The sequence below is a fragment of the Mchenga conophoros genome, linkage group LG10, assembly GCF_057382185.1.
Source record: "Mchenga conophoros isolate Kocher_MC1m ecotype Shallow Benthic linkage group LG10, M_conophoros_male_GT1.1, whole genome shotgun sequence".
Classification (NCBI taxonomy): Eukaryota; Metazoa; Chordata; class Actinopteri; order Cichliformes; family Cichlidae; genus Mchenga; species Mchenga conophoros.
Genome location: NC_140535.1, coordinates 22,881,127 through 22,899,763, shown reverse-complemented (window position 1 = coordinate 22,899,763; position 18,637 = coordinate 22,881,127). Strand labels below are relative to the sequence as shown.

The following is an 18,637-nucleotide window of genomic DNA, read 5'->3' as shown; positions in this document are numbered from 1 at the left end:
GGGAATTAATAACCATTAATTCTGTTTTATCCATATTTAGGTGCAGGAAGCTCTGTGCCATGCTGAATTTAATGTCTTGGATACAGTCATTCAGTGCACTGACTTTAAGATTTTTACTGTGGTTAAAAGAAATGTATGAGTGAAAATGCTGTGCTATGCCCGCGGATGACATATACCAAGCTTCTTCCCGCAGGCGATACGGTCTCTCAATCACACCACCACACAGTCCTGACCCACACATACAGTTCTTACACACACACTGGACATTCTGGACATTGTTTTCACTTCATTACTTAAATCACGCTGCTGTTATTGTGTATATATTTATTTATATTTCTTCATACATTCTTATATAATTCTATATTGTGTATTTTGTTGTACAGTTATTTTATTTTCAACTTTAATTTATATATTTTATCTTATTCTTTCCCAGTTAAATTTACCCTTCATTCTAATTTGTGTTGTACAGTTATTTCATTTTTAACCTTAATTTATATTTTATTCCTTCCTAGTAAAATTTACCCTTTTTAATTTTTCATATTTATTTCCTATCTTATTCATAGCCTTTTCCTTTTTTGTTTTCTTTAGGTCACGAGCAGTTGTCCAAGCATTTCACTGCATATCGTACTGTGTATGACTGTGTACGTGACAAATAAAAATTTGAATTTGAATTTTGAATTTGAAACCAAGGGTAACATGTACAAAGAAAGATACCTGAGGACAGACCCCTGAGGTACCCCACACTTAACTTCCATTGATGGTGACATCACGTCCAAGTGACTACAGTAAAAGACCTTTCCTGTGAATAAGAATAAATCCACCTTAATATTGAACCAGAAATTTGAGACGCTTCAGAGAAATACAGCGATCCACAGTGTCAAACGCAGCACTCAAATCTAATAACACTAAAAGACAACTAATCAGCAGATCATTCAGCTCTCTGATTCCTTTCTGTTTAAAAAAGCAATCAACTGTTCAGCACCGATCATTTCTGATCTGTTGATCACATTTCTCCAGAAAAGGGTCCATGGTTGACATGAGCGGTTATTTGTGATACTGTTGCCATCCTACCAACTTTAATAGCTCTCTGGCCGTTCTCCTCTGACCTTTGCTACTTAAAAAGGCATGCTCTCCCAGAGAGCTACCACTTACTGGACATTTCCTTTTCTTTGGATCATTCTCTGTAAACCCTAGAAATGGAAAATCCCAGCAAACTAGGAGATTCTGAAACACCAGCCTGTCTTTCTTCCCCATTCTGGTGTTCAGTTTCAACTTCAGCGGGTTGCCTTGAGCATGTCTACGTGCAAGTTGCTGCCACATGATTGGGCGATTGTTATCAAGCAACAAGAACAGGTGTACTTAATAAAGTTTCCAGTGAGTCGTCCTTACTTTAAGAGATTTAAATGCGACATTTTCCATCTTTTACTCCCCGGGAGGAATGTTTCGTTTTATTGCTTTGAAGTTGTGATAGATGTAGGGTTGCACTTACATTTTCCATACGACTGAATTTGAAAATCACAACAAAAATGTGGATTTTAACTTCTTTGTTTGTCTCACCTTTGGTAACAGGCTGAAAAAGAAAGAAAAAGGAACACATTTTGGAGAAGGAAGAGTCTTTTTTAAAATCTCTACACTATAAAAATGCATAAGAGCTGCTCCCTCCTCTCTTCTGACACACTAAGGCTGCGCTCTAGTGGTCGCACACTGCAATGTGCCAATCTGGAAACAGTACAGCTATGAACCACTGTGGCAAAGCTGTGTGTAAGCTTGAAAACCTGCACAACAGCGAATCTCCAAAGAAAAACCTTTTCACTTCCAGGCATTTATTTCCAATGACGATCGAGGTGTATATAATGCCACAACAACATCAAACGACCAACCTTGTCAGGATTTGGTTACAAATAAATTATTCACACGTTTAGTGTAATGTGATATAAATGTGTTTCCCGCCACCTTACACTTCAGACGTCAGAGCTCAAAGGAATAACACACAGCTGAATGTATATGAAAGCCTGTTCGATGGTTAATGCCACCAAAAAAGTTAAATCTGTCAGTTTTTTTCCTTTGTGCTGTGTTTCACATGCAGTTTTGTTTTATTTTTCACATCTCTCATCCATTCTGCTCCTACAGTGAAACAGTTACCTACAATATATCAAAGATTAAAAGGAAAAAGCCCTTTCTGTCTTTGGAAATTTTCAATTAAATGGACTGAGTGTATAAATGAATTTTAAACAGACTCCAAAGACTCGTACTGAGTAAGTACTGAATGAATTAAGAAGCAGTTCATAGGAAGAAATAGTGTTAAATGTATATGTCAAACAATAATATTGAAGGAATCTAAAAATAAAATAACTATAAATGTTACTTTATCCATTTCAAATGTATGTTCATTATCTCATTACACTGATTTTTTCCCAATAATATCCCTTTTCATTACTCACGGATGTACACGCTGCATGCATGATGAAACAGACACGGCTCAATGGTCTGGTTTTTTTCCATCCAGATGGTTGCTTGTTTTTTTCCACTGTATTCTAATACACGCGAGTCACACAGTGAGGTGAGCCGCACAGGCTGTGGGCTAGTCTGTTTCCTGTGTTTATTCACAGCACAAACCTCTGGGCGTTTGTTTAAGAGGGATGCTGTGAAAGCTACAGAGACGCCGTGAAATAAAATCTAATGTGGGATAAACTTAGATAAATTGGATTTTAAGGTCCCATCACTCAAAGTGTTTGGTGTCATTTTTCTGTCACAGGAACCAATTTCTGTTAAGCTTTAGCTGTCTGACAGATGGCCTCACGTTTGTCTCTTGAACATTTGGGTAACAGAGGAGTGCATAGTCGTCTCAAAGACTGCAAGGCGCCTGGTCCTGCAGCTTCAAAAAAAGAAAGAAGCACAGATCATCACCCCTCCACCACCGTGCTTCACAGCTGCTAAGAGTTGTTTGTGCTCACATGCTGTGGTTGGTTTGCTCAAAATGTGGAGCTGTGTATTATGGCCAAACATCACCACTTTGGTCTCGCCTGGTTTGTTCGGGTGCAGCTTTGCAAACTGAAGCTGTGCTGCCATGTTGTTTATAGTGAGACGAAGCTTTCTGCTGGAAACCCTTCCAAACAAACTATACTTGTTCAGTCTTTTTCTAAGCTTACTTTCATGAATTTTAACATTGATTTTTTCTCTGAGCATTGTACAGTCTGACCCTGGGGTAGATTTGCTGTGGTCTCCATTCACCTAAATGTTTTGCACTTGTGAAAACATTCAGGTGGGATGACAGACTTCAAATTGTTTGTAATGCTCACAAGGAGGCCATCTGATTGTTGGACTTTTCTCTGTTTTCTCTGTATTATTGTCCTTACCTTATAAAATAAAGCACCTTGAGGCAACTGTTGTTGTGATTTGGTGCTATATCAATGAAATTGAATTGGAGTGATCTTATAACTCTTTCCAGGGCAGCAACAAGTGATTTTATAAGTTCATTGCTGATGCTTTTTGTCCTTGGCATTGTATTACCTTGTACCTGAATGCTCCAGATCTGCAAACTATCAAAACATGTGCTTTAATAGTGGTGCTTATACCAGCTGATGACCAATTAATCAGGGCATTTTAATGAGAACTCCTTGCTGCTACTTACCTTGTTAATTCCTGTGGAAGCAGTAAATGTGTACTTTGCTTTTCCACACACTGCGTCTGCATTTTTGTTTAATGTTTGCTGATAAATAAATGTTTTTGGATTACCTGAGGTTGATTTTTTTGTTAGTTTTAGCCTCATTTTAGGGGCTTTAAGGGACCAGTTGATTTTTTAGTAACATCCTGACACACAAAACCTTAGAAATGAAAGGAAGCTTCACTTTCTTTTTACTGTGACTTTATATTTATTTCAAATTGAACACTATGGGGATCTATACAAAAGGCTTTTGGACAGTTTCTCACCTGTTCTCACCAGTAACCCAACACGGAGCAGTAAACGTGAACTGAGAACTTGCCATATCGATCAAGTCGTCAAGGCTAAAATAAGCAGCTACAGTAACGTTTTTCTTCCAGCAAAGAACAAATGTACCATTAATCATTTTCACAGTGCAAACTCGTTCCTCCGCGTTCAGGTGAACAAACGAGACATCTGAAACTTTGGTTCGCTTGGAGTTCACCGACCTCCACCTTCTTTATGCGTTAAGCCACTCAGATTTGTAGTGCAGGCGTACAATCAGTCGGCGAGGCTGCTGCCTCTTTCTGCCTCCTCTCTCCAGCCGAATATAGTCCACAACGGGCTGCGGTATATTCAGAGGCATTTCCAGAAAAAAGGAAGAGGCGTGGCTCAGTCGTGGCATCGCTGATTCATCAAATTAAAGTCACACAAGAGTATAAATACACTACACTGATAGTCTTTTATACATGTGCAGCTAGAGAAACGGAACTGGCCACTGGAGTATAACTGTACACATCAGGAAAGGCCAAAGGTGGAGTAAAGCTTAAGTGTCGGTAGCAGCTGCAAAGACAGCAGGATGACTAGAGTTACACGCATGCACACAGAAAGATGAAGTGGCAGGATGCTTCTTGTGCTTCTACACCTGTTGGGAACATCAACAAAGTGCCCCAAGTTTGAGCCTTAAACAGGCAATTGAATGTTAAAATAACGTCTATATGAATAAGTATGTAACTGAGCAGGGGAAACATTAAAGTCCCCTAAAACTGGCCTGAGAGCAGCCATGGCAAAAAAGATCTTGTACATATGGAGTCCACTGAAGTATTACCACCTCTCACCCTAACGTGCTGCAGCCGAATCAGCAGTAGCACTGCCGGCTGCTCTTGGTGACCTCCTCAGAGGAGTGGACGGTGTTGGGAACAAATCCGCTCTTGACGCCCTCCCAGCCGTCCTGGATCTTGATGTCCCCGTTGCGCACCAGCTCAAAGATGTCCTTCGTCAGATCCACAAACGCCTGGAGGAGGAATCACGAGCAGGCTCAGCAACAGAGATTATGTTTTATTCTGATCATTAATTCTTAAAATAACTGCAAAAATGTCAGTATATGCTGCTTATAGCATATTAGGATTATGCATCTTTAAGTCTAAGAGAACCAACATTTTCATGAGGAGTTTTGCATTGAATATTTCAAATTGTTGTCACTTATTTCACCATCACTGCTTACTTTTAATAAAAGTACCTCTTTTTGTTTTAGACACCCTGCATGCAGACGGCAGAGAGAGACAGTCTTCTTCGTGCTCCTGTAGTTATTTATACCACCCATATTATTGTTGCAAAGCAGAACCTTTCTTATAATATCCCACTTTTTCAATTAAAAAAAAAGATGAACTACATATGGAATAAAAACAAACAAAAACTACACCTTCTCCACATTGATGGCCTCCCGTGCAGAGGTCTCCACATAGCGCATCCCGTAGGCCCCCGCCAGCTTCTCCGCCTCCTGCTGAGTCACCTGACGCTGGGCTTCCAGGTCACACTTGTGGCCGACCAGCAGGAAGATGATGCTGTGCGGCTGGACGTGGCTCTGCGCCTCCTCCAGCCAGTTGTGGACGTTTTGAAAGGAGCGGCGGTTTGTGATGTCAAAGAGCAAGAGGCCACCCACTGAGTTGCGGTAGTAGGCTCTGGTGATTGACCTGCACAGAAAGAGGTGTGCAGGAATGCAGACGTGAATAACTGGCAGAAGACCACACCCACAGTGGAAAAAAAGGGTCCCCTACAAATGAACAAGTTGCATCTGTTTGAGTAGTTTTTGCTAAAAAAAAAACTACCGTTATACAATTTGTACCGATTTTTTGTTCTTTTCTTTCTTTTGCAGATGAATACAGGTGAACCTCTGTCCGTCCTTATTTCTGACACATTTGGTCACTGTCATGGCGGAAGACCCATCCATGACCCATCTTTGGTGTTTTGGCTGAGAGAAGGAGGTTGTCATCCAAGATTCTGGTCTTTAAATCAGTGACGTTGTCCTGTACCCTTAGCAGAAAAATGTTTCCACCTCTGTGCTTGCTAGTGGGGATGGTATTCTTTGAATCATACTCAACATCTCTCTTCATCCAAACACGAAGGGTAACGTTGATGCCAAAGACCACCTGATCACATCACTTTCTCCTAAGCCTTCTCTCAATCATTTGTTCACCGGCAAACTTAGCACGGGCCTGTAAACGTGACTTCTAAAGCAAATTTTTGTGAGGCTGCAAAAGGTCAGTCCATCATGACACAGTTCAGCGACATGCAAACCAATTATATAACATTCATTGAATGTGTTTTATCTGGATTTTGTATTGATATTCTGTGTCTCGACATTAAAAACTACAATAAAAATTAGAGACTGTTCATTTCTTTGTAAGTGAAAAAACTCACAAATTCAGCAGGGGATCAACTAATTATTTCCCCCATTTTTTTTTAATGTTTTCTTTTAAAAATACACTCTGATTTCCATGTTTACACAATATCAGCATGAATCAAAAAGCTGGCAGCTGGGAAGGTAGGCCATACTGTTATATACAACTCTTTCCAGCTTCTTCAACATGTGATTAGCATCAGGTTGAAAAAAATCTACTTTTTAATATTTTATTTGTATTTTGTGGACTGTTTTCATTTGGCTGCAAGTTTTAATATTTTATATCATTTAATTTACATATTTAAAAGTGACCCCTTTAAAAAAAAACATAGTCATGACTTCATGAATTGTTTTTTTCCCCATGATTGCCAAATCATTAAAAATGTGAATTCTGAACCCAGTAAAGGATTAGACTGGAGATATTCTGGGTTTTTGGTTTGTTTGGTTTTTGTTTGTTTGTTTGTTTGTTTGTTTTTTAATTATTATTTTTCTTTCCAAACATGCAGAGCTACCCGCTGTGGCGACCACTTTTTGAATAAGGGAGCTGCCAAAAGTAGATTATTTTTATTTCGAGACCAGCAAAAGACCCAAACCAGCCTCAGGGAAACACAAGCTGGTGTACTGCCTGTGCCAGTCCTGAGCTGGATTAATGGAAGTGTTGCATCAGGAGGGGCAACCGGCATAAGATTTGTGCCAAATAAAACATGCGGATCCATCTGCTGCGGCGACCCCTTTGGGAAATAAAGGAGCAGCTGAAAGTCTCCCCCCCCCCCTCCACTGTGATCCAATCCAACCAAAAGAGCAAAGTTTGTGGCTTCCCTATCCTCTCTCTGACTCTTATTAAGATATTAAAATGATCACAAATATAAACTTTAATTTTCAAATGAGGTTAAACAGCTTAATTACCCATCTGGTTGAGATAGTTTTCACCTAACAAACTTTTAGTTTAGTGTTAACAGCAGATGGACAGAGAACTCATGCAGTAATGTTAATGAAGGAAAATGTCAAAACATGTCATCTTAACGTGGCCTAACTGAGCTTTAATGCCCATCTGACGGAAGCATGTGTAGTGTGTGCTTTTGAAGTATGAGGAGAGTCTTGTTTATAGTCCAAAATCTAGTTTTTGTGGACACATGAGAAAGAAATCAGGAGTCTGTCTTTACCTGAACCTCTCCTGTCCTGCCGTGTCCCAGATCTGAAGTTTGATTCTTTTCCCCGGCTCGATCTCCACAAGACGGGAGAAGAAGTCCACCCCGACGGTCGGGTCTGACACCTGTGCGAAGCGGCCCTCAGTGAACCTCCGGATCAGGCATGACTTGCCGACTGTGGAGTCTCCGATGACTATCAGACGAAACTGGTAAAGCCATATAGTCTCCATTTCTCATTGAAATAAGTTCTGCAAGACAAAAAAACCCCACTCACTTAGTCAGGGTCACCCACAGTAAGCCCAATACTGAGACTAAAACGAGACTCTTAAAAAGATGAAATGAGAATCCTCTCCTCACAAAACCAAATATTTTACATCATCTAATGGAAGGATTTTTGTAAATATAAAATCTAAAACATCAATTAAAATCCTGCTGTTCATGTCTTCAAATTTGGATCCTTCAAAGGGGATGGAAACAGCTGTAGATTAAACATCAGACTTTAAAGCTTCCACAAGCCCCTCCGTCTTTTTCAGAAAAAGAAGATCTGCTTAAATGAGTTTAAACAGATCAAACATTACATTTAATCCAGAGATTGTGCTGACTAGAAGGATATTTTTTGGGATTATGGCTTTCCTCTAAACATGGGAATAATAGGCTCATAGCGTCTCAGCAGTGGCCATGTGATTTACAGATGGGTGATCTAATTTGAAAGAGGGAGGGGGAGGCCACTCCTCTCCAACTCAATAAACAGTGGCGTAGTCAGCCCCCATGTGGATAGCAGAGTGGTTGTTATAGAGCAATAACACACAATGAGGCCTTGAATAAAGCCAGAATTCAGGTTTAATATAGTTGCTTAAAAATCACCATAGATAGGAAGAAGGCGTCCTGTGCTACTAATGATGCAACAAACTATATGGTTCTTTATTTAATTTTTTTTGTTTTGATCACAAGGCCCAACCCTCTTAGCTCAATGAGCATTCTCTACTTAGTTAATTATTTTTCTGGACAACAATTAAATTAAACAACTAATAAAGTGTGACCTACCTCAATTTCAGAGCTCAGTACTTGAAAAAAAGAAACCCCATATTGATGATTATGTTTCCAAAAAAGAAGAAAAAAATGACCCCTAATCTAGCACTGGTTCTGTTGTTGCTTACAGAAAACCCCAGGCGGTAACATACAGAGCATTAGCAGGGCCTCCGGTGCAGCATCGCTTTGTGAGCCGGTTTAAAGGGTGAAAACGGGGTGAGCGGTGTTTGGCCCGACAGGTGATCCGATCTGCTGGCTCATTACAGCGGGGCTGTTGATATTTCCGCGATGATCCGCTGATGAAATGGCAGCAGAACACAGCAGCAGCATCGCACTCACGTCTCTTCCTCGCCCTCATCAGTACCATTACCGTAATGGCGCGCACAGCAGCGCAGCAGCAGATTCCCGGGGCGATGCATTCACGTGCTAAACGGAAGAAAAAAAAAACGGTAAATAAGAAACGAACACACATGAGATTGTTTCATATCAGTACTTACTACTTACAAAAATATATTTATAATTTTTTCCCCCTAGACCTCCAGGGTGACAGCGAATGATCAGCCAGTGGAAAACAACTAAACTTATTCTATTTGCTCTTGTACTATAAGTACAATATTTGCTGGAGTATTTTCATTTTAACCTACTATGTACTTCTATAAAGAAAATGTATTTTCTTTTGTTAAACTGCATTTCAGTACACTAAAAATAAGTATATGCAGTATAACCACTATCCAAAAATTGCCTCTTTAACTTTGCCTTCTCTTCTCTCCAGAGCACACCTCCACCTCTCCAGCCTCGCTTCCACCCTCTTCCTACTCTCACTACAGATTACAATGTTGTCTGCAAAACATCATAGTCCACCCCCACCCTGAACCCATCTGACTTTCCCACCAGTCCACCACCACTCTCCTCATACATGACCTGCACCACCCTCACATACCTCTGTTATCCCTGACTTCATCATGAAGTACCACATTCCAACTCCTTCTGTACTTCTCATATCAACACTCACAAAACAAAAATGGCACCTGCAGTGCTCTTTCTCAGCATGGAGCACTGATCGTTCTTAGGTAAAGACTAAAGCGCATTTGCACGTTTTATTTGATCTTATTCATTGATATTGAAAACTCCATTCAGTTCAGAAGTAAAGTCCAACACATTAGCCTGAAATCAAGTTTGGATTCTTTGATTTGCATTTGGTTTTCGGGTCCATTACAATAACGGTGCTGTCTGACTTTAGCCATGATGGACACTCCGTGCAATCACGATGTAGGGCTACAGAAATGATTTAGTCATGAAAACATTTATTGCTGCTTTTTAAATAGTAAAACAATCTAATATTTGCGAACTTCAGCTTAAATCGATCATTTTTTTCTAATTGAAAACATCCAAAGACGTCATCGATCCATTTTACACAACTTTCTGACATTTAAATGACAGATATTAATTTGTTATTTGCAGAGTCGCTTTATTCGAATATTTTAAAGACATCAGATGGAATTTAAAATGAAGCTTATGTTTACGAGGAGTGTGTGAACGCACCATGAGTTTTCTGCTGAAGTTTGCAGTTTGCTCTGAAGTAAGCGAACTCACGCTGTCCTTATTTTATTTAGACTGTTGGACTCCGGTGATTGCAGACGAGTGCGACCGCTTCTCGACGATAGAAGATCACGTGATAATATTTCGGTTCGCAGCAGGACGGAAGAAAATGCCTTTACTGTAGCTGCTCTGTGGTTTTGATGTGTCTCAGCATCCTTCGGAAAGTTTTCATAATATCACCGAGCCTGCAGCCATGCAGCAGGAGCTTCTTTTCAAAGTCCTGGTCATCGGAGACTTAGGAGTAGGGAAGACGTCCATAATCAAGCGGTATGTGCATCAGATCTTCTCCCAGCACTACCGAGCCACCATTGGGGTGGACTTCGCCCTGAAGGTGTTGCAGTGGGACAGTAACACTGTGATCCGGCTACAGCTGTGGGATATTGCAGGTCTGTCAAACTTTAACGACCCACTGGTTTAAGGCTTATATATATCAGGTGATACAACGGTGTGTGTGTGTGTGTGTGTGTGTGTGTGTGTGTGTGTGTGTGTGTGTGTGTGTGTGTGTGTGTGTGTGTGTGTGTTGGGGTTTTTGGGAACAAGAACCATTTGTTTCACCATCAGCAGCCGTGAAAGCTGCTTCTGGAAGGAAAGGCGCTTTGCAAATTCACTTGAGAGGATATTTAGAGGAGAGTTAGAACATAAATATCTTCATCTCAATCTAACTCAAGTCTTTTTGTAGTGTCATAAATAAGAGGATAGCACTTTTTTTTATTTAAGAAGTGAAAGGCAGAAGAAAAACAAAGAAAAGAAAAGCAGATTTTCCACCCAGTAAGTGTGTGTGTGTGTGTGTGTGTGTGTGTGTGTGTGTGTGTGTGTGTGTGTGTGTGTGTGTGTTGCATGCCTGGGTCACTCCCTGCCGTTTGGTGCCTGGTTGAGGAATGTAGATCCCATGCTCATAATATCAGGCACATGATGGCAGTTGCTGGAGACTAAACACACACACAGAGCTCCATACCTGGCACTCATAAACCATGACGTGACTTGATTTAATTTGATGGATTTGAAAGCAGTCTTTGTATGTGCGTGTGTCTGATTGATGGTGTCTCATCCCAGGACAGGAGCGGTATGGGAACATGACTCGTGTCTATTACCGGGAGGCGGTGGGAGCACTGGTGGTGTTTGACGTGACGAGGGCCTCCACGTTCGACGCCGTGCTGAAGTGGAAGGATGACCTAGACTCCAAGGTCAGATGGCTGAACCTGCAGAAGCATAAAGCTGGGCTTTTCTGGCTTCACCGTCATTCTCTCTGTCTTTTTTTTTTTACCCACACGTGACTGATCGCATGGTGGTTAGTGCTGTTGCCTGAGTTCAATTCCACCATCGGGTCGGGGTCTTTTTGTGTGGAGTTTGCATGTTCTCCCTGTATTTGCGTGGGTTCTCTCTGGGTACTCCGGCTTCTGCCCACAGTCCAAAGACATGCACTTTGTGTGGTTAGGTTAATTGAAAAATCTAAATTGCCCATAGGTGTGAATGTGCGAGTGAATGCGAATGGTTGTTTGTCTCTGTGTGTTAGCCCTGCGACAGACTGGCGACCTGTCCAGGGTGTACCTCGCCTCTCGCCCTATGACAGCTGGGATAGGCTCTAGCACCCCCATGACCCTGAAAAGGATAAGCGGAAGCAAATGGATGGATGGATGGTTGGTGACTGATCGCAACTAAAGAGAGAGAAAGAGTTTTTGGCCCCTCCATTCATCTGTTTTCTTAAATGTTTATGCAGTTCGGGGTCACGGAGGGGCTGGAGCCTATCCCAGCTGTCACTGGATGAAGGGCAGAGTGCACCCTGCACAGCTTGCCAGTCTATCACAGCACCCCACTGACTCAAAACCTCTGTTATTTTCTTTGCAGTATTTCAGTGTTTTTTCTCCTTCTCACAGGGATCCAGCAGCATTTCCCATAAAAGGCAAAAACCTCAGGTTGCTACATTTACCCACATGTTTTCTCCTTTTTACCCCTGCATCACTTCTAGTGTTGTTTTTGGGATCTTGCATTGGGAGCTATAGTTGCATTAGTGCAGTGAAAGTTGGAAAAAAAAAGCCCAACAGATCACAATCGTGCTCTTGGTTGATATTCAGGTTGAAGGGTCCTCATTTTTATACAACAGAGGAGCGAACAAAGCAGAGCAGAGGCGACTCAGCAGATGATCTGAAAGACGATTTTGGGCAAATTTAAATCAGGTTTTTGCTTTTTTTTATGGGAGTAGTCATGCACATTTATGATCTCCTTTTGTATATGTGGAAAATTATCAGTCATTGTTCAAATGTAGATTAATGCCACGGGCTTTTGAAAAACCTTGCACTTTGATGTGCATGAAATGGCAGAAAATGAAGAAGCAGAACTTGAAAGGGAAATAAAATGTACAACTTATTTTTTGCAGACTGTTGCATGAAAAGCGCGTAAAGGGGAGCATTTTTGGACAGAGACATCATAAAAGATGTGAGAGGATTTCAGAGGGTGAACATGCACCTCTGAAAAAGCTTCCTGACACTTTAAAGCAGACAAAAACCACTCCATGATGAGAACAAGCGAAAATTAGCACTCTAGTCTCTTCAGCTCGTATAGTTGTCAGTAATACTTTGTTATTGGTTTGCTTTTGTGATAAAATGTCTTTACAGAGAGACTACAGGGCACACTGATATTTTTCTGTTTGTGTGCTTTAAGGTAAGACAGGGCCATTTAACAATTTATTTAAAAAATAATGTGATCCAGCTCAACTTTCTTCTGTCCAAAGGTGACACTGAACCATGGGAGGCCAGTTCCAGCTGTACTCTTGGCCAACAAGTCAGACCAGCTGGTTTCCCAGCAGCCCAAACTCGACGTCTTTTGTAGGGAGAACGGCTTCGTCGGATGGTTTGAGACTTCTGCAAAGGTGTGAGAGAGGAGACCCACGTGGCTTTTGATGCAATCTCTGCAACAAGCTGTAGATTTTCTTAGACAGATCGTTGAGTACACCAAAGATTTCTGTGCAAATTGTTAAAGCTTAGAGGTCTTTCTTTGACTACCCAAATGATAACTCTGTGCCATACAAGCAAGGCCCAAAATCGGGTTATATTTGCATATTTGGGGGGAAACTGGAGCAGTGTTATTTCAACAGAAGCTTCCTGTAAAAACAAACGATTCAAAAAATGTTTCATTCAAAGTCAGACAAGTTTATTTGCCGTCCTCTTGGGAGGCAAACAGAGGAATTCCAGCACTCTGGTGTGAACTAGACTCTTCTTTTTCTTCTCATTTAATGCCTTTCCAATGAGTTACACACAAGAGTGTGAGGTAAAGGCTGCGATGTAGTTACTGTACACAAAGGTTCATGTACATAAAGGGTGACTGACATGTGGGCAGTTTGAAAGAGAGCTGTAGATGTGTGACAAATGAAAGGAAAAGCCTGGACCGTTAAAGCCCTCAGTGAGGGGCTCTGATACAAAGTTATGCTGTGGGGGGCGTTTGGGTCCACAAATCAACACAACGCTGTCCTGATTGCCTTCATCCTACAATGAAACATGCTGCTCACACTTAGAAATCAAATAATATGACATCAGTCCCCTGCCAAGCATGCATTCCTAGTCCCAAAGAGTCTAGCTCTGCTCTAAATTAATGCGGTAATAGTAATTTTTTTTCTTGGCTAAATCACTATAGTAACCTATGGAGAATGCTTAACCTGGCCAGGAGCAATTTATGTGCAGCGTTTCAGTTTAAAATCAGCTGAAAGCGTCACATTTTCACTGATTCCAGTGCGCTTTAGGCGTTGTACAGATTCTGGGCTGAAGGAAAAAGGTTTATAAGTTGTACCTTACACCACTAAATGAGGCCCAGCTGTAAAGTCGAGTCGCATTCTCACAGGATTTTGCTGGCATTCAGTCGGTGATGCAGAAAATGAATGTTTACGCTCGGGCGTAGATGTGCCGCTATGTCTGATTTAAACTGCTGCGATGGCAGCTACTAGAACCCAAAATAGTAAACATTTATATTTGTTGGCTATTTATTTCTGAGAATACCTGTTAAACCAATGCAATTAATTGACTGCATCACTCTGAATAACCGCTGGTGTTTCAGAGCTTTAAGGTGCTGCCGTCACATTAGAAGTGAACGGCAGCACAGAGCGGTAATATAAATATAATAGAGTGAGATATTTTACCCCTTTGTGCGCTTTTGATGCTGGTAAATTCACAACATAAAGATAGCCTTATTTGCAGCAATGTTGCATTTTATTGCTATATTCTCTATAATTTTTAGAGATCACCTGTTCCTCTGATAATGTCTCTGATTGGAGGAGGCAGTGCTGAATTATTGTAGGGTCTTGACCTTACAATACAAAACAACTGCAAGCAACTGTTGTTGTGATTTAGTGCTATATAAATAAAACTGAATTGAATGTGTTGTCACTATATGAAAAGTAAGGAAAATTACAGCTTCTATAGGACTCATTCTGAGTTTAATATGAATGTGCGTCCATGGCAATCAATTCAGCTTCTCTTGAGATATTAAAATCTGTGTGTGTCCGCTGCACCGGTGTGGCTGTAAAGATTTCATCACAGCTGTCTTACTTTTTCTATTTTTTTTCTCACTCAGGAAAACACAAACATTGAGGAGGCAGCCCGCTGCTTGGTAGAGCACATTCTGAGAAACGAGGAGAGTCTAGTGACAGAGCGAGAACCTGGTTCGCTCATCCTGTCCGGATGCGCCACGACATCAAAGCAGCATCTTGGCTGCTCCTCGTGTTCAAAATGGTAACGTCTGACATCAACAGGCGACCAAGACGGGAAGGCCACGAGAAATGTTTGACTCAGGGACCGCTTTAAGAAAAATTCTGTCTCAGAGTGATAGATTTGATTTTAAAAACATCTTAAAAGTGTTTAAAGTCTTTGAAGTTCTGTGGGTATCAAAATGTGATTTTTATTACTTTATTTCTTTATCCATTTTTTTTGTCCCTCCACACAAACTTTAACAATCTTAGAAATCAAAACACTAAAAAAAAGAAAAAAAAAGTTGGTACATGCAGTTTTTATTATTGGCACTTTCTCGCTTCTTTAACTTGCTTTGAATCGACAGTGTGACACTGATATTTGAACTGACGGCTCTCTGTGGCACTTTCGTTCTGACGCTGATGTAACATGAAAAATAATTCCAAACTTTGATTTTTTTTTTGCCTGCAGTGTGAACACAGACACGAAAACATGAATCTTCCTTGCGTTATTTGCACTTTTCCTCGGCCTACGTTTCTATCTGTGTTTAACCGCTCACTAAAAATGTCAACGTCATGAATACTGCATTGTGAGCTTGAGATACATAAAAGCAGCTGCTCAGCTTTGGATAACATATAGACTGGGAATTGGGAAAACAGCCTGACTCAGGGAGGGGCTTCATACTGTTCAACTCTGCTGCTTGAAGCACTAATACTGACCTCAACTCAGCTGGGACGAGAAGTCATATACAGTCTCTTTGCGTATGACTCGGTAGCATTAGCAGTTTATAGCAAGCACACTGTGTTGGCTATGTTTTTTTAATAGGATTTTCAAGAACCTACATCACTCTCTTTTGTATATGGATTTGAGTGAACATTTAATATTGGGTGGGCCACATGTGAGCGCCACACTCTTGGCTTCAGAAATAACTGCTGTATGGGAATGAAATCTCTTTGCAACAGCTATCGCCACCTAGTGGCTTCAGATAGAAGGCAGGTTTAAGATACTTTCCTACTGACTTAATTTTTCCAACCCCAAAATTAGCTCAATGTTTTATATTGCCTATGGGGGCATTTGGTCTAATATCCACTGCCAAGCCAATGGATGTGGTGCATCAACAGTGCCTCTATGATAAGGCCCAGATATTTGAGGAGATAAGCCCAGAGCAGAGGTGGGCAATTAATTTTCCCACAGGAATCACATGAGAAGCTGGAACTGCTATGGAGGGCCACACTGATCAGCTTGTTGAGATATGAAATTAATACTGAGCAGAATTCAGCTCATCTTATTGGTGTGGGTGCAGTTTATCATGTGGCCCCTGTGGGAAAATTAATTGCCCACTGGTGGCCTAGAGGAATAATAATAATAATAACAATCATAACAAAGAATTTAGCCAACAATAACACTAAGTGGGATTTTTTTTGCTTTGCACCAATCTCGTTGAATATATTTTCCTTCTACACTGCATCGTGAGCGGATGAAGTGGAAAATCTGTTCTGGCACAGTGCTGAGGAAACTAAACAAGAATCCTTTGCAGTCAGGAACAAACAGAGAAGTATCGGGGACCCTGGAGGGGAGACAGTTTAGCAGATATGGCCACTAAAAAGACCATTCAATTAGCTGATAAGATACTAAAGACTGTTTCTGAATTCATTAATTAGAAACAGCTGTAAGAATAAAACAATTAAGACATCTGCGGGTCCTCCAGTGCTCTGCCTCTTCCTGATATACTGACGGATATTCAGTCAGCTGCTAATTTACATGTGTTGTCTGTATTTTAAATGTGGTTTCAGTGAAGAATCTCATTTTTGAAGTATTTCACTCTTAACTTTCACCATAAACTCTTGGCTCTGTTGTTCAAATGGGACATTTTCTTCAGCTTTAAAATCAACTTCTTGTCAGTCCAATAAAAAAATGTGGTATGTGCTCCTCCACATCTGCACAGACGCTTTTGTTGAGCTTGTCTTGTGTGTTATTTGAAGGTCCATGTTTACAAATTAGGCATCTGTTTTATATTTTTCTTCACTGCCTTTGATGTGCAATAGCACTTAAGCCCTTAAGAATAGAGGCATTTGTCTGCACCCTCTGTGGACCAGACTATGTGTATATAGACATGTACTTCTGCATATGTTTTAAATGATGATCATTCAGGATTTTTGCCTCAACTACATGTCACTTAAATCAACACTCCTTCAAATGAACAATAATACTGAAAGAATTATCCAATTATTCTGTAGCTATTCATACAATGCATTTAGCTTTACTTTAAAGCAACGTTTCTCTTCCTACAGCTGCATGCTTCTGAGGATTTACAGTTGTTCTCTTGATGTCATTCTGAAATGAATAATCTTTAGGTTCTAGTTTGTTGGCAGGGAAAATTTGAGGTTGTTACTTTGCATTTTAAGGAAATGTTGATCAATATGTTTCAGTATTTTAGGCATTTTTTATACCAAGGTAAATAACTGAGCAGCAGATTAACTTTAAGATTGTGTATTTGTTGTACGGCTGTAGTCAAACGTTTACATTCAGCAATCATGGGCATGAATGTCATGGTAATTTGGGACTTTTAATGATTTCTTTGACCTGTTCTGTCCATGGTACAATGATTATGCAAGCATCCTCTACCAGACACTTTTGGTAGCCGTCAACGAGCTTCTGGCATAACTCGGGCGAGATATTTGACCACTCTTCTTGACAGAATTTGCAGACCTCGTTTAAATTGCTTGTTTTCCTGGCACAGGACTGGTCCATAGATTTTCTATTGGTGTGAGGTCGGGGCTTTGGGAAAGTCATTCAAGAAGGGATCATTGTCCTCAATTTGAAGCTGATCATTGTGATCATGTTGGAAAATTCGGAGGTAGCTCCCCTTCTCCATTAAACCATCCACTTTGCGCAGTGTACCTGTACCACTGGCAGCTAAGCAGCCCCAGAGAATTATGCTACCACCACCAGCTTGACAGCTGGTGCATTGTTCTTAGGTTTGAAATCCTCACCTCCTTTACTCCTCCAAACATACCTCTTTGTCATTGTGACCAAATAGCTCAACCTTGGTCTCCTCTGACCATCAAACTTTTTTCCAGAGGACGTTTGATTTGTCCATGTGAGCAGCTGAAAATTCAAATAGAGCTTGAAGGTGTAATTTTGGAGCAGGCACTTGCCTTGCTTGGTGCCTTCTCAGTCCAGTGATGTAAAACACACTTCACTGTGGACTGCGGCACTGCTGTTCCACAAGTTTCCAGCTCACAGTAAGCTTGCTAGTTCCTGGTTGAGGGTGACAGTTTGTGTCTTCTTCCAGATCCTGGCAAAGTGGAGATGGTGACACATAAAAACAACTTTTACTTATGTACAGTAGTTTGAACCAATGATTTTTGAATCCACAGAAATTAAAATAAATTGACAAAACAGGGACAGAGGTTCCTGCAGGGTTTAAATTTTAGCAGTGTGAATATTTTGTGGTCTAGAGAATATCTTCTAAAGCTTTCTGGATAACACAAGGAAATATGTTTTAAGCTATTTAAGTAATACCCTCCTGTGAGTTATTTTACCATTATGAGAACACTGTTTCATTCCAGGAACTACATTTCACTGTAACGGTGAAAAGATATTAAAGCAAAAACGATTACTTAAAGCCCCCTCATAGTATTAAGTTAAAAACTGGAGGTGGAATATTGGTGGGGAATTATTTACAATAAACGTCACCATCTGGTTTTCCTGGGATTTAAAAGCACAAACTAAAACACACGGGGTCAGAGGCACCTTTTCATAGGAGGTGTTACAGGAATAAAACATCTTTTTGTGTGTTGTTATTATTAGTGGTTTTTCCTCACTATGTGTCTACATTTCATTGGACAGCAGATAATCAGCGCGA

At 40.7% G+C, this 18,637-nt stretch overlaps 2 protein-coding genes across 2 annotated transcripts; one reads left to right on the top strand and one right to left on the bottom strand.

Moving 5' to 3' along the window:
* Positions 1-3,848: 3,848 nt before the first annotated feature.
* LOC146565972 (ras-related protein Rab-39B-like) lies at positions 3,849-10,409 on the bottom strand. The gene is made up of 5 exons (XM_085289456.1): positions 10,040-10,409; positions 8,513-8,923; positions 7,484-7,716; positions 5,343-5,613; positions 3,849-4,934 (listed from the first exon to the last, which is right to left on the bottom strand). Exons 3-5 carry the CDS (start codon positions 7,696-7,698, stop codon positions 4,779-4,781), a joined length of 642 nt encoding a protein of 213 aa, XP_085145582.1. The 5' UTR covers positions 7,699-7,716; positions 8,513-8,923; positions 10,040-10,409; the 3' UTR covers positions 3,849-4,778.
* rab38c (RAB38c, member of RAS oncogene family) lies at positions 10,086-16,708 on the top strand. Its single transcript, XM_085289457.1, has 4 exons — positions 10,086-10,482; positions 11,150-11,280; positions 12,825-12,962; positions 14,657-16,708. Exons 1-4 carry the CDS (start codon positions 10,290-10,292, stop codon positions 14,816-14,818), a joined length of 624 nt encoding a protein of 207 aa, XP_085145583.1. The 5' UTR covers positions 10,086-10,289; the 3' UTR covers positions 14,819-16,708.
* The last annotated feature ends 1,929 nt before the right edge of the window (positions 16,709-18,637 follow it).

Coding starts and splice junctions, on each gene's coding strand:
- LOC146565972 (XM_085289456.1), bottom strand. CDS start 7,698: ATGGAGACTATATGGCTTTACCAGTTTCGTCTGATAGTCATCGGAGAC. Junction 5,614..7,483: donor GCAGGACAGGAGAGGTTCAG/GTAAAGACAGAC, acceptor CTTTCTGTGCAG/GTCAATCACCAGAGCCTACT. Junction 4,935..5,342: donor AGGCCATCAATGTGGAGAAG/GTGTAGTTTTTG, acceptor TTCCTCCTCCAG/GCGTTTGTGGATCTGACGAA.
- rab38c (XM_085289457.1), top strand. CDS start 10,290: ATGCAGCAGGAGCTTCTTTTCAAAGTCCTGGTCATCGGAGACTTAGGA. Junction 11,281..12,824: donor AGGATGACCTAGACTCCAAG/GTCAGATGGCTG, acceptor TTCTGTCCAAAG/GTGACACTGAACCATGGGAG. Junction 12,963..14,656: donor GGTTTGAGACTTCTGCAAAG/GTGTGAGAGAGG, acceptor TTTCTCACTCAG/GAAAACACAAACATTGAGGA.